This window comes from Bidens hawaiensis, unplaced genomic scaffold, assembly GCF_021521415.1.
Source record: "Bidens hawaiensis isolate Kalapana, Puna unplaced genomic scaffold, B.hawaiensis_p1.1 tig00016751_1, whole genome shotgun sequence".
Lineage (NCBI taxonomy): Eukaryota > Viridiplantae > Streptophyta > Magnoliopsida > Asterales > Asteraceae > Bidens > Bidens hawaiensis.
In genome coordinates, this window is record NW_027492538.1 from 27,363 (window position 1) to 41,602 (window position 14,240).

Consider the following 14,240-nt stretch of genomic DNA (forward strand, 5'->3'; position numbering starts at 1 on the left):
ATCTAATTTTCTTAAGAAAAATATATTATTTATATTAAGAAACAGTTTTGTTGTAAAAAAAATAATAATAAGCGGGTCATGGGTCTCACCAAACCTATAACTTTTGAATAGGTTATAATATCTCATTTATTTGTGAAACACTTTCATTATCAAACCCTGAGTAAATTATTAACTTTCTTACAATAAATAACATTAAAATCCAAAAAAATATAAATATTAGATACGAAAAAGGAAACACAACCCCCGTAATACCGGGTTGGGGGGGGGGGGGTAAAAACTAGTTATATATTTTTTTTATGTAATATGTAATTTGCCGTGAAGACTGAGAGAGAATAGAGAATATTTTATCTTGCGGTAATTTCATATATACCTTTATAAATTTTGAATATATCATACATACACATGCAAAATTAAAAATATCATATATGCCCTTACAAACCTATTAATATATCATATATACCCATTTCAACAAAAACACCTTAAAAAATGAACATATAACCCTAGTCCGATTTGATGCGATAAAAAACTTATAATATAGACCATTCGATGTGATAAACCTTCGAAGGGCTTGCAATTTTGAAGAAGTGATGGATGACGATTTGGCTGTCGTCCAAGATGATAAACGTCGATCAAATTTTAAATAATAACATAAGGTGCATACACTTTATGTAATGCAATTGGGGAGAATAGTCTATTCGTTAAAAAATGAACATATATGAAGTTGAAATTTTTGAAAAATAACGATAAAATATTCATTTTTTAAATTGTTATTAACGAATAGGGGTATATATGATACTTTAATTATTTTGTAAGGACATATATAATATTTTAATTATTTTATAAGAACATATATGATATTTTAAGTTTTACTTGGGTATATATAATATTTATAATGTTTGTAAGGAAATATGTACAATTAATCCTTTTATCTTTTAATATACAATCATCCATCAAGGTATCCGATATTTGTAACAATTTAATCGACAGTCTATTTAATCAAAATTAAGGTTATGATGTGATTTATAATAATAAAAAAAAACAAACAAAATCTAAAATTTAAAACTAAATTACAAAAACTTGTTATCTTAAGAGAAAAATTACATTAACAACCAATAACCGATAAAGATTGGTCTCATCAAAACAACTTTATTTTAGTTGGATTTAATTATTAGTTATACAATCAAATGAAAATTTGAATAACATATGATCCACTTAAGTTATAGGGTGTGGAGTGCATATGCTGATTAAAACTACTTTGATTTCTAGCACTAACGAGTCGAGCTTAGTTTTATTGATTGTTCCTTATCACTTGTATTGAAAAAAAGAAGATACTAAACAAGTGAAACAAACGGAACACCATTAGTTGTTCATGGGTAGATAACAGTTGAATTTGAATATTTGATTTAGACAAAATAATTATAGAGCTTTTGCTATTGTCTATAAATCAATATTCTTATATCCTGCATATCCATAGGATGACTCATCACCAAATATTGAGAAATATATAAGAATCAAATGACTTTAAACTAAACAAACATGTTCAATATTTTACCTGGAATTTCTCCATCTTGGACAGAGTATTTTCTTCTAAAATGGAAAAAACCATTTCAAGTCCAATAATCCGGTTCCACACATGCATATTTCAGTTATCTCCTTTAAAAAAACGACATTCGATTTCATCACATCTCATGAGCCAAAAATATAATAAATTTGTGTCTTATTTGTATTAAAGCTATTTTTTCCTTCTTAATATGGATATAGAGCTACAATAAAAATAGGTACCAAATAAAAGTTAGTTTGCATCAAACTAGGTGAAGAAAAAGTGTAACATGGTAATGTTGCGTCACTTTAAGAAAAATTTAGTTTGATACATTAAAAGTAATTTTAATAATGTCGTTATCACTTTAAGAAAAATTATAGTTTGATACATTAACACAAGTTTTAAAGTACCTTGCGTAGATGATAATTTAAGTAAAGTATTTACCTTATTTATTTTTATGTAATTAGCCCTTTAAACAATTAAATGCATTGTGAATACAAAGAATATTTTATCATATATTGTAAAATCATCTATCATGCTATTTGATTTTTAAATCGTTAGTCTACAATACATATATTCAATCGAAATCAAGGTTATGAGTCAGGACTTATAAGTTATTATAAACACATTATTGATTGGAAAAATCTAATCTAGAGACTAAAAGATGAAATTTAGGTGAGAAATCATGGTTGACAACAACATTGTCAGATAAAACATGTTGACAAATCAACCATCATGCTTCATAGATGTTGCATATCGTCAATCATGCTTAAAAGTCAAACATCAAGAGTTTTAAATGCCTAACTACACATTGCATATGATATGGCGCTTTCTTCTCCTTATATTATATGCCAAATTATCCATCTAACAGATTGATTTCTGGAACATATTATTTAAAACCATGTTGTGATATTGTGACTGACGCACACATGATGTATAAAGTGACGCACACCTATGTGTACAAAAGACCAATAAAAACAAATGTTGAAGATTCATAATCATTTCCTATCTAGACCACTAGCAGTGACGGATATAAAAGAAAAGTTGAGAAGCAGCACGGTTAAAGATTTTTGTTCCGGGGTAGCACCGGCTAGGCTACCCCACAACTATGGTAAGATGAGATCTGCCCTTAACTACAAGACTTGAATACATATAACGTTGCAAAATATATAGGAAAGTATTAAATAATGAAAGCTTCATTAGCTGTTCATAGGTAAATAACCAATGGTTTTGATCTTGACATAAAATTATACACATTTTACTATTTCATAAATCAGTAGTCTTCCATCCTCATTAGTTTACTCATCACCAAATACAGTGACAGAAAAATTAATATGAATCAAATAACATCCAACAAAACAAACATGTTCAATATTATAATTTCTCCATCTTGGACCTAATTTTCTCTTCTAAGATGGAAATTTCCATCTCGAGCCCAAAAATCCGGTTCAACGCGTGCATATTTTCAATTATCTCGTTCAAAGACCGACCTTCGTTTTCATCGCATCTCAGATGCTGCATTGGACCATGAAGTAATCTATTCACTATACCCTTACTTAACTCATGTATAGCTTTCTGATTCTTCTTTGACATGTCACCACCCATTTTTGCTAAACATTTTTCCATTTCACTCTCTCTGATTCTTTCGGCATATGCCCTTAATTTCTTAATCGTTGGCACTGTTTCTAAAGAATCTTTCCAAGCTTCAAATTCTCTCACTTCATCTGATATTATTAATTGTGCTTCTTCCGCCTTGCGTAACCGATCCTTTTTATTCGCTTCCACAACTTCTTTTAGATCATCCACGTTGTAAACACGGGTCGTTTCCAAATCCGACGATTCCACATTTCTTGGAACTGATATGTCTATGAACAACCTTTGTGTTTGTGATTTAGGTTGACTCAGTGTCTGAACTTGATCTTTTGCGAATAATAAGGTATCCGAGGCTGTACATGTAAACACAACATCAGAATCCGAAGCACACGGCATTAACTCAGAGAACGGTTGGTAAACAATATCAACATCGTTAAACTCCTCACGTATGGCAGTTACTCGATCTTCAGATCTATTAACAACCACCATGCTTTTGCACCCTTTGGCAATCAAATGTTTGATTACAAGTTTTCCCATTTTGCCGGCTCCAACTACCAAGACTCTGACAGAATCATAAGAATGGTCTGGAATCTTCATTTGGGCAAGTTCAACAGCTGCTGAACTGACTGAAACCGACCCGGATGAGATGTTAGTCTCAGTCCTGACCCGTTTGCCTACTGTGATTGCATGCTTGAACAGCCCGCTTATCTTTCTATCAAACCCGGGGACTCCTTGACCTACTTTTACAACGTGTTTGACTTGAGAAAGAATTTGACCTTCTCCAAGAACCAGGGAATCAAGGCCTGCAGATACTTCAAACAGATGTTTTGTGGCTTCTTTTTCATACAGCAAGAATTGATGTCGGCTTATTTCTGAAACGGGAACGCCACTAATCTGCAATTGGAAATATGTTATTTTAAGTTTAATTGTTTATGATTGTATATAAATAAAGCAATGTATGAATAATATTATTATGTGATTTGTACCTTTGACATCCATTCGGTGATTTCTTTAACACCACGATGTTGGGAGAGTGCTACAGCATATATCTCCATCCGGTTGCAGGTGCTAAGAACAGCAGCTTCTTCTATGTGATTCAAGGCACATAATTCAGTGATCGCTTGAGGTAAATCTGCCTCGGGAATGGAAAGTTTCTCACGGAGTTCAACTGGTGCTGTGTGGAAACTAAGCCCAATGACCATAATACCACTCTTTTCCTTTGTATATCCTATACAATGCAAAAAAATGTACTATTATAAGTTGAGAACAAAAACGAGTCTTCAAAATGGTAAAAAAAACAGCAACTCCTATTTAAAGAAGCCAAGAAATTCAAAGAATTATGGTATCACCTAACGAATTCATAAGGGCGAACTAGCTATCAAACTAAAAAAACTTAGCCCCTACAGGTGTGTTTATAGGGAATCATAATACAGGCAATTGACTATTAGGTACTATTAAATCATTAATGTAGAGAAAAAATGGCTGTGTTTAAAAGGTTAACAAACAAACAAACAAACAAACACAGCAGACAGTTCAATTATACCAGCTCATGTTGGAGGATCTAATGAACTAGTAATTGCATAAAAGTATTTCAGATTGATGTCAAAAATTGTAGAATCATTCATACAAATGACAACAGAGGCTCAAAAGAATGTATATAAGCCAGTTTCCATTAAATCAATCAGTAATCTAGCTAATTCATTACCTACATCAGTTTTATTCAAAACAATAACCTAAAACTCACTCTCAGCAGCGGATGTCTTAAGAATCTCAAGAGCAGAAAGACTGGACACCGATCTGGAGTTGGAATCCAACTGCGCCTCGCATCTGACGGATCTCAATGCCCTAACGCTAACCGGTTTGAAATCGACCCGAATCCGAGAACCAACACACGCCAACGAAGACGCAGTTGAATGAGAATTAGCATTTAAATGGATCATCATACTGGAATCAGGAACAACAGAATTGCTTGAAACTACGACCATTGAATTGAACCTTAGAATGTTTATTGATTGATCGGAGTTGGTGGGAGAGGTTATAACTTATAAAAGAGGAGGATTAGTTGAACGGAACCTGTCACTTTTCAATTTGGGTTATTGGAGTTGTGTGACATGTTTGACCAAATTATAAACACGCATGTTTATTTGACAAGAATTATTCAGCCTTGGGAACTAAAATACACTATTATTATTATGTGAATATAACTTAATATTCAAAGGGAAAAGTTTATAATGGTTAAGTTGACTTGATCACAAAATCCTTCTGAAATAGGCAATGATGATTCTTTGAAATAGGCAATATGTATTTGTGTGTGTGGGTACCAAAAAAAAACATCGTTATCCAACAAACATCTTACACGTGTACTAACTTGGGTATAGAAGATAGGATAAACACATTAGCCGGCTATAGAAGAGCCGAAACGCAACCGGCTCTTGTGTAGCCGAAAAGTTGATAATACGGCTCTCTCCTAGCTATGACAGGGCTAACTCAAGTCAATATTTTTATAAAAAAAATTATGTTACATGTATGTAAGTTGTTGGTTGATGCCACGTTGTTTTTGTTGCCAACTACAAAGTTATCTTCCAAATGGGCCTACTTGTCAACCTCTGACCGAGTCATTCGATTCTATTACTTCTAAAAGAACAAAAAAATTTAGAAGTTTAGCTTATACATTCAAGGTTAACAAAAAAAAGTTTAAAAGTTCAGCTTATACATTTAGACCTTTAATTGTTCGATAACATAAAACTTGAACAAACCTTTAAACGTTCAGAAGCTCGTATATGAAATTAAACAACTGTAACATGAAATTGAACACTGAAATTACTTCATATAATATCGTAATCATCAAAAAATCATCAATCGACCATCAATTTGATCATCGATTCCATTATATGAACAAATATGAAACGTTTGCAAATGGTGTAGTTCAATTCAATTCAATTGAAATGCGTGTCTGCAAATGGCGTCGGTGACGATGGTTGAATCGACACAACGGTTAATTAGGATGGAAACGATTTGAAATAATCTACAAAATTTTCACCGCGTGTTTTTCGAAATCTAGGGTTGGGTGTGTCGTGTACGAAATGTACGAAAGAGATTATTGTATTGGATCCTTTATATATATATATATGTGTGTGTGTGTGTATGTATGAATATTGTGACAGTCGTCAATTTCGGGTCTTGTTTGTATTCGTTTATGCATTGTTTTATGTTGTAAACTGACCCGTTTTGTAAACCGAAACTCATAATATATAAAATATTGGATTTTTATGTTGCCAAATTGTTCCCAATTGTTTAATTTGAAAAACCTCTTTTACGGATTCGAAAACGGACTTAAAACGAGTAAATTACATCAAAAACGAACTTCTGAACGCGAAACGAACCACTAGACGAGCTGGGCCAGCCCCCCCACCCCCTGAGCACGCCGCGCAGCGCGACCAGAGGTCCAAGGGAGTCCGCGCGGCGTCTAGGGCTCCCTGGACACATATTTCGGATTTTTCTTGTGTTTTGTGTTTTGCTTGTTTGTTTAACCAATCTTTTTTCATGTAAACATAAAAGGAACCTTGTAAAGAAGCCTTTGACCCTTACCCTATATACACACACCCATCTCCTTCATTTTCACACTTGCTACATCTCCAAAAACTCTCTCAAAACTCCATAGATTCAAGGTTGTTATTTCTTATGTATTCTTGAAGTTTTGACTTCTCAAGTCAAACTAACTATAGTCTTTCATTCTAACTTGTTCATCTAACATTACTAACACTTGAATATAGTGGTACAACATATATATAATTCACACCCCTTGTTTCCTTTGGTAGTTACTTCTCCGGTTCCGATCGGTTAAGTTTCGACCTCGTAAGGCAAGGCTTCATGGAGGACTTCGTGTTCTTGATATATACACACACTTACATAACTTGTTTGCACATACTAACCATGACTAACTTCTACTCTTTTTAGTTTTTGTCATATTTATGAAGTTCCATGGTGGAGGTTTGTAAAGACTAACTTCGGTTTAACCGTAAATTGTCCAAATCGTGAACCGAACTTTTGCTTACTAGTTTTGTTAAAATAGTTGTTTAAACTTGTTTAATGTTAGATTTGAGTTTCAAAAATTATTTTTACAAGTTCTTTGATATTAAGCATGTGGAATCCATCTATGAACTCGTTCGGAGATGGAAACCAAACTAAACCGAACTTTTGCTTAAAAGACTTGTTGTTAACTTTTTAGTTGTAAAACTTAAATATTTCTCATTTATAAATTATTATACAAGATCTATGATATTTGGGCATGTGGAGACCATCAAGGAACATATTGTGAGATGGAAACCGAACCAATCCGATTTTACTCGCTTAAGACACACAAGTGTGTTTTTAGCTATCAAGATTTGTATATTTCTCTAAAAATAGTTTACAAAATGATTTTAATTATTTTTTTAAGTACTTGGAATTGTTGGATCCAACTTGATCTCATAACATAGTTTGGACCGACAAAACCGAAAACTCGCTTAACGTACGTTGTTAGTTCTAAAACAATAGATCTACATACTTGGTTAAGTCTTATAAAGTTTTATTGAGTTATCTCATAACATTCATTATTTTGGAAAGTTGACTTTGGTTTTGACCAATTATCAAGACCCGAACCAACAACCCGAACACTCATTAAAAACCTGTTTTAGTATCTTTGTCCCAAAGGAACTTGCATTTAGCATTTTCTCACCTTATTACTTAGCATAGGTTAAGTAAGTATTAAGGTTAGATACTTTGACCCGGTTTCGAGCAAACTTACATTTTTAAAGGGTTATTATTATATATTCTTAAATAGTTACATTATAAACCTTGAACTTTGATTGTTTACTTTTTTGCAACAATTATTTTATTGAAATATCTTCAAGACAACCTTTCTAAATCCAAGACTTTCTTTTATTTAGGCTTCATACGTTAACCTCGTCGTTCCGGAAAATCTCCAAATAATCAACCTTTCAAGTTTATTACTTGAACGTGAGTAACTTCATAGCCTGTTTTCTATCTTTTGTTTTGGGGGTGACATTTCATCTTATCTAAACTAAATGTTTTATACTTGGGTCTTAAACCACAAACGTTGTTGTATACTTTACTTGAATAATTGCTCGATTTGGTGTTCTATGCTTAATTGACTACGTGTTTATCGCTTTTGGATGGCGGAACTATAAATCTTAGACCTTTTGGCAACCCCTCATGGCAAGGTGTCGTTAACGTAATACAATTAACGATAACTATAAAATCCTAAACTATTTGGCAACCCCTTATAGTTGGGTGTCGCTAACTTGTTAGCGATAACTATTTTATCCAAGTTTATAGCTATTATTTATGGTTTTGTATACTAGTTTTGTGGCTTTTCATACTATATACCTATTGTTCAAACTTATGAATTTCTCACCAACCTTTGTGTTGACAAACTTTATTTTATGAAATGTTACAGGTTTGCATCTAGGTTGATTATGGAGTTCGGTGAAGGAAACGTCACAAATACCATTTGGATATTAGCAAAAATGAACAATATTTGATTTGCTATATTTTGCTATATTTTGTTGTATTTGACTTATGAATATTTGGTTATGTGACATTTTCGATGATGTGAAATGAAATGAGTTTGTTAAATATTGTCACTTTAAATAGTGTCATGCGCTTTTGGGCAATCGTTGCACCCCGGCATGTTCCGCCGCCTTTGGTCGGGGTGTGACAGATTGGTATCAAAGCCATGACAATTAGGATAGGTGGTTAGACGTAACGACGTAGAATTGTTATGCTTAGGGTCCTATACGTGTGTTCATACATGTTTACTCTATTTTAAATTGTTCATATTGCATGTTTATTTATAAACTTGTTTAAAATTCACCAATATCCTAAATGTTCACATACACACACTTTCATAGTATTTCCAAGGTATCCTTACCTTAAAACGCAAAAAGTATACTTTTATTGTGTTTTATGGATTACAAGATTAACTTGGATCCCGTTGTTTCAAATCCCTTAAAGGTTGCGTTTATATCGGGTTTATAGCCATCATAGAAAACGAGACACTATAAAATGACCATTTGACAAAAAGATTCCAAGGATCGAAGGTGATTTACTTACATGGGATGGTTGAGTTGTAGTGCTCGTTTTCTAGGCCATAAACCGTGTTATAAATGCCAATTCTTTAAGTAGTCGAATGTGAGCGTTCCGGTCGCCATCTTAATTTTTGGTGTTAAAACAATAGAACTACGGTGATTTGGTGGACTAGTGTGGCATGACGTTGTATCTCGATTTATTTTGTTATCATTGTTATTTGAGTCTAAAACATGAAAAAGTCGCGGTGGTTACGTGCACATGTTTAGACTCCAACATGGTGTTTTATAAAACTTTTTTTTAGTGTTGGAATATCGAGTCATGGTGATTTCATGCACGGTTTTTCCAACTCTATAAACCTCAAAATCTCAAATTTTCAAGCTTTAACCATCTCAAAATCATTTACGTTTTGTTTACGGTTTTGTTATTTATAAACAAAGTTTTATATTTTATCTAACACTAACACATCTCTCCATACTAACTCTAGGATTCACAAATCAAAAATCGAAATCTTATTTTATTTTATACACCTCTATATTCATTTCCTTTTTACCCAAAACTTATCTCATTTTCTTTATAATTTTTAGCATGCCTCCGCTAAGACGCCAACCGTGCAAGAACTTCACCCGACGCATGGCCGCTCTCGTCGCCAAACAAATGGCCGTTGTGATTCCCGAACTTATAACCCAAATCCAAGCCACACTACTCGCACCCGTTGTTGCACCTGTTGAACCCAAACCCGCATGTTACCTACTTAAGCAATTCACTAGTGCCAATCCGTCCAAATTCCTTGGAACCAATTGTGCGACTACCTTGTTGCAATGGTTCGAATCGACCGAGAGTGTGTTCCGACATAGCGAATGCCCCGACGCGAAAAAGACAAATTTTGCGTCAAGCATGTTTAGAGAAACCGCTCTAACATGGTGGGGGTAGTGTTATGCACCTTCAAGGGTCCGAGGTGGCTATGGCTCTTCCATGGGCCAAACTCAAGACACTTATGATGAAGAAATTTTGTCCCAAACACGAGCTCCAAAAGCTTGAGGTAGAAGTTTGGAACCTAAAACAAGAAAGTGGTGATAACGCCGCTTACTCACTTCGCTTCCATGAGTGGAGCATCCTTGTTCCTCATTTGGTTACCCCAACCGAACGTGAAATTGATAAATACATTGGGGGTTTACCGATGCAAATCCGTGACTCCGTCTTGAGTAGCAAGCCCGAGAAACTTGAGGAAGCCATCACATTAGCCGGTGCACTATCGGAAAATCATGTGAAGGCGGGTAACCTAACCCTCAAGAAAGCAAGTGAGAAAGCTAAGCCCGAGCCCGCACCACAAGCCATTAACTACTCAAACTCTTCCCGACATAATAACAACAAAAAGAAACCCAAGACCAACTACCGAAATTATGCCGTCACCCAACCTCAACCACAACAACAAACCCAAACCCTTCCTCAAAACCGAAAACCTTATGTTGGAAACTCCCCGAAAGCCAAGGTGTAACACTTGCCAACTTCACCACCTAACAAACTTGCCTTGTCGCCAATGTACCATTTGTTACCGATTTGGCCATCTCCACACCACATGCCGATCCACCCAACGAACCCAACCTAACCAACCCAACCAACCAAGAACTTTTCCCCAAAATTCCCAAAACTGATATGCACCCTACCCACCAAACCAACCCCGACAACCCCGAGCTTGCTTTAACTGTGGTGATTCCAATCATTTCCGCAACAATTGCCCCCGTTTAACCTTTGCTAACCAAGCCCAAACCGTGACCATACCTTACTACTAAACCCAAGCCTACCAAGTTCAAACCTACCAACCTCAACTTCCCCAACTCAATGCACCACTCATCCAACCCATCCAAGCCATCCAAGCACCACCTCCACCTCCACCACAAGCACCACAAGTCAACCATGGAAACCAAGGGCGAGCTTTTATGATGAATGCAAATCAAGCTCAAGTGACAAACGATGTTGTGAACGGTATGTTTTTGGTGCTATCATTTGGCTTCTATTTTATTTGATACCGGTGCCGATAGAAGTTTTATTTCTTTGAAATTTGAGTCGAAACTTGCTATGCCTCTGTCACACCCTCAAAATCCACTAACGGAGTTTTACCGTCAGAGGGTGTGAACTGGCAGGATCGGATTCATTAGTTATAACTAAACCAAAGAAAAACGTTTAAATGAAAGTAAATGCGGAAGCGTAAAACCTTAATTCAAAAGTTGCGTCACGCAGGACGACTTAAAACCAAATGTAACTGTTAAAATTAAGTTTGCAGAATAAAAGTGTTTTCATTAATGCATGCTCCTAAACCGCGCGCCCGCCTCGGCTACTTGAGAATAACATACTAAAAGGGGTCAACACGAGGTTGGTGAGTTCACAAGTAAAATAAGATAAATCGTTTAGCGTTTTGCGTAACCTCGTTACGACGTTTAAATGTTGCGTAACCCCGTTACGACGTTTGAGTGTGTAACCACGTTACAGCGTTTGAGTGTGTAACCACGTTACAGCGTTTAAATGTTTTGCGTAACCACGTTACGGCGTTTAAGTGTGTAACCACGTTACAGCGTTTAAGTGTTTTGCGTAACCACGTTACGGCGTTTAAGTGTTACCAGATAATGTTATGTCAAATTATATATCGATAGGTAGCTAATCTATACAACAAGTATTACTAAGTGGTTCGAGACCGAAGCTGACTGTTTATCAAGTGCCCGTCACCAGGTCAACCCAGACCATGGTAAGTGTTAGCCAAAATTACACCCACTCAACCTCCAGTTGAGCTTAGCGTCGGGTGGGGTTTGTCAAACCCAGTAGTACTACTCAACAGTGACTCGCTATTCCAAATATTAACCGGTTCGATGCGTGGGACTTCAAGGGTTACGTGCCGCTTAGCCTCTACAAGTGATATATATAATTTATAACAAAATCTTAAATATGTGTTTATCTCAAAAATGCGTTTATCGGAGTATGTTATCTCCCCCAAGTGAAAAACGTTTGAAAACAGTTCAAAGAGCGGGGTAAGTGAACTCACTGTTTGCGAAGAATATTCCAAATTAGATCACCGAGTGATGCGCGTCGTAGAAAACTCTCTAGCGTTCTTCCTAGCACCTAGTTCTTGGATTAATCTCTTGATTGATGTGTGTGTGTGTGATCTTTGTGGACGGCAGCCGTGGAGAGGGAACAAGAGACTTCCGATCGGAAGTTGTAGGGTTAGGGAAAATAGTTAGGGTTTAGTGTTTAAGTTATATTTATAAATAATCAAGTTACATTCTAGTCCCTCTTCTTTCCAAGTGTTGTTTTTCTAGAACATTCCATCATACTTGGACAATAAGTTAACATGACCATAGTATTATCACATAGCACATAATCCTAACACATAATAATCATTTAATTATTGTTTTTACGTTTGTCGTTTATTTATCAATCGTTTGCGTCAACTCGTTTGCGTTTCGGTGCAAATCCCGAAAGACTACCCATGTAGTGAGTGTTAAGCGTCATTTAAACCCTAGTTTAAATGTAATGAAGTGTGCGTTATAGATTCAACGATCTTAAAGTTTGAATTGACGGAGTTGAGTTAACGGAGTTAACCTGGAATTGACGATTGTCACATCATTCCCTTGTTAAAGAATTTTCGTCCCGAAAATTTGAGTCAAGTCGTGATGAGAGCCTGAAAAAGTAAGAAAGATTTTCAGTTTGTCATATCATCCCCTAGTAGAAAGAAATTTCGTCCCGAAATTTAGTTCATACCTCCGGTGATGTTTGACGGTTTGCCGGGTTTCGCGGTTTTCGGTGTTTGGTTAGCCCTTCAAAAAGGTGAGGATACTTTTTCATCATGTGATCCTCGCGTTCCCATGTGAACTCCGGTCCACGTCTCGAGTTCCAACGAACCTTAACGATTGGAATTTTGCTGCGTTTGAGCGTTTTGGTTTCCCAATCCAAAACCTCGACTGTTTCCTCAATGAACCGTAACTGTTCATCAACTTGTAGTTCCTCCAAAGGGACTACTTGGGTTTCATCAGATAGGCATTTCTTCAAATTTGATACGTGGAATACATCGTGTACGCCACTGAGTTCTGTTGGTAGGTCCAGTCGGTACGCCACCGGACCAATGCGCTCAGTTATCCGGTACGGACCAACATACCGTGGGTTGAGTTTGTTTCGCTTACCAAAGCGAACTACACCTTTCCAAGGTGAGACTTTGAGTAACACCCGATCGTTCACTTGAAATTCGAGAGGTTTTCGGCGCTTGTCGGCGTAACTCTTTTGGCGATCTCGTGCTGCTGCCATGCGATTTCGGATTTGAACAATCTTTTCCGAGGTTTCGAGTACCAGTTCCGGACCAGTGATTTGGCTATCACCCACCTCTGCCTAGCAGAGTGGCGATCGACACTTCCGTCCGTACAGCGCTTCAAACGGCGCTGCCTTAATACTTGCGTGGTAGCTGTTATTATACGAAAACTCTACCAAGGGTAAGTGGGGTTCCCAACTTTTTCCGAAATCTAAGACGCATGCACGCAACATATCCTCCAGGGTCTTAATAGTCCATTCACTTTGCCCATCCGTCTGAGGATGGTATGCGGTACTCATATCGAGACGTGTGCCCAGTGCGCTTTGCAGCGACTTCCAAAAGTGTGAGGTAAAACGAGAATCTCGATCGGAAATGATCGAGACAGGCACTCCGTGTCTCGACACTACTTCCTTCATGTAGACACGAGTCAGTCTTTCCATTTTGTCTGTTTCCTTAATCGCTAGGAAATGTGCCGATTTAGTCAACCGGTCAACGATCACCCAGATGGTATCGCATCCCGTCGGTGTCTTAGGCAAACCCGTAATAAAATCCATTGAGATGTGCTCCCATTTCCACATTGGGAGTTCCGGTTGTTGTAGTAGACCAGATGGTTTCTGGTATTCAATCTTGACTCTGGCACAAGTCAAGCATTTGCTCACGTAGGTGGCAATGTCGGCTTTCATGTTCGGCCACCAGTAAAGTGCCTTTAAATCATGATACATTTTA

At 36.4% G+C, this 14,240-nt stretch overlaps 1 protein-coding gene across 1 annotated transcript; it reads right to left on the reverse strand.

Moving 5' to 3' along the window:
• Positions 1 to 2,758: 2,758 nt before the first annotated feature.
• Positions 2,759 to 5,140, reverse strand: LOC143552018 (glutamyl-tRNA reductase 1, chloroplastic-like). The gene is made up of 3 exons (XM_077042325.1): positions 4,878 to 5,140; positions 4,120 to 4,361; positions 2,759 to 4,027 (listed from the first exon to the last, which is right to left on the reverse strand). Exons 1-3 carry the CDS (start codon positions 5,116 to 5,118, stop codon positions 2,915 to 2,917), a joined length of 1,596 nt encoding a protein of 531 aa, XP_076898440.1. The 5' UTR covers positions 5,119 to 5,140; the 3' UTR covers positions 2,759 to 2,914.
• Between the last annotated feature and the right edge of the window lie 9,100 nt (positions 5,141 to 14,240).

Excerpts from the sequence above, each read along its gene's own strand:
- LOC143552018 (XM_077042325.1), bottom strand. The coding sequence starts at position 5,118 with ATGGTCGTAGTTTCAAGCAATTCTGTTGTTCCTGATTCCAGTATGATG. Across the intron at positions 4,362-4,877 it reads TAAGACATCCGCTGCTGAGA|GATATACAAAGGAAAAGAGT; the intron begins GTGAGTTTTAGG and ends TGCATTGTATAG. Across the intron at positions 4,028-4,119 it reads TCACCGAATGGATGTCAAAG|ATTAGTGGCGTTCCCGTTTC; the intron begins GTACAAATCACA and ends TTCCAATTGCAG.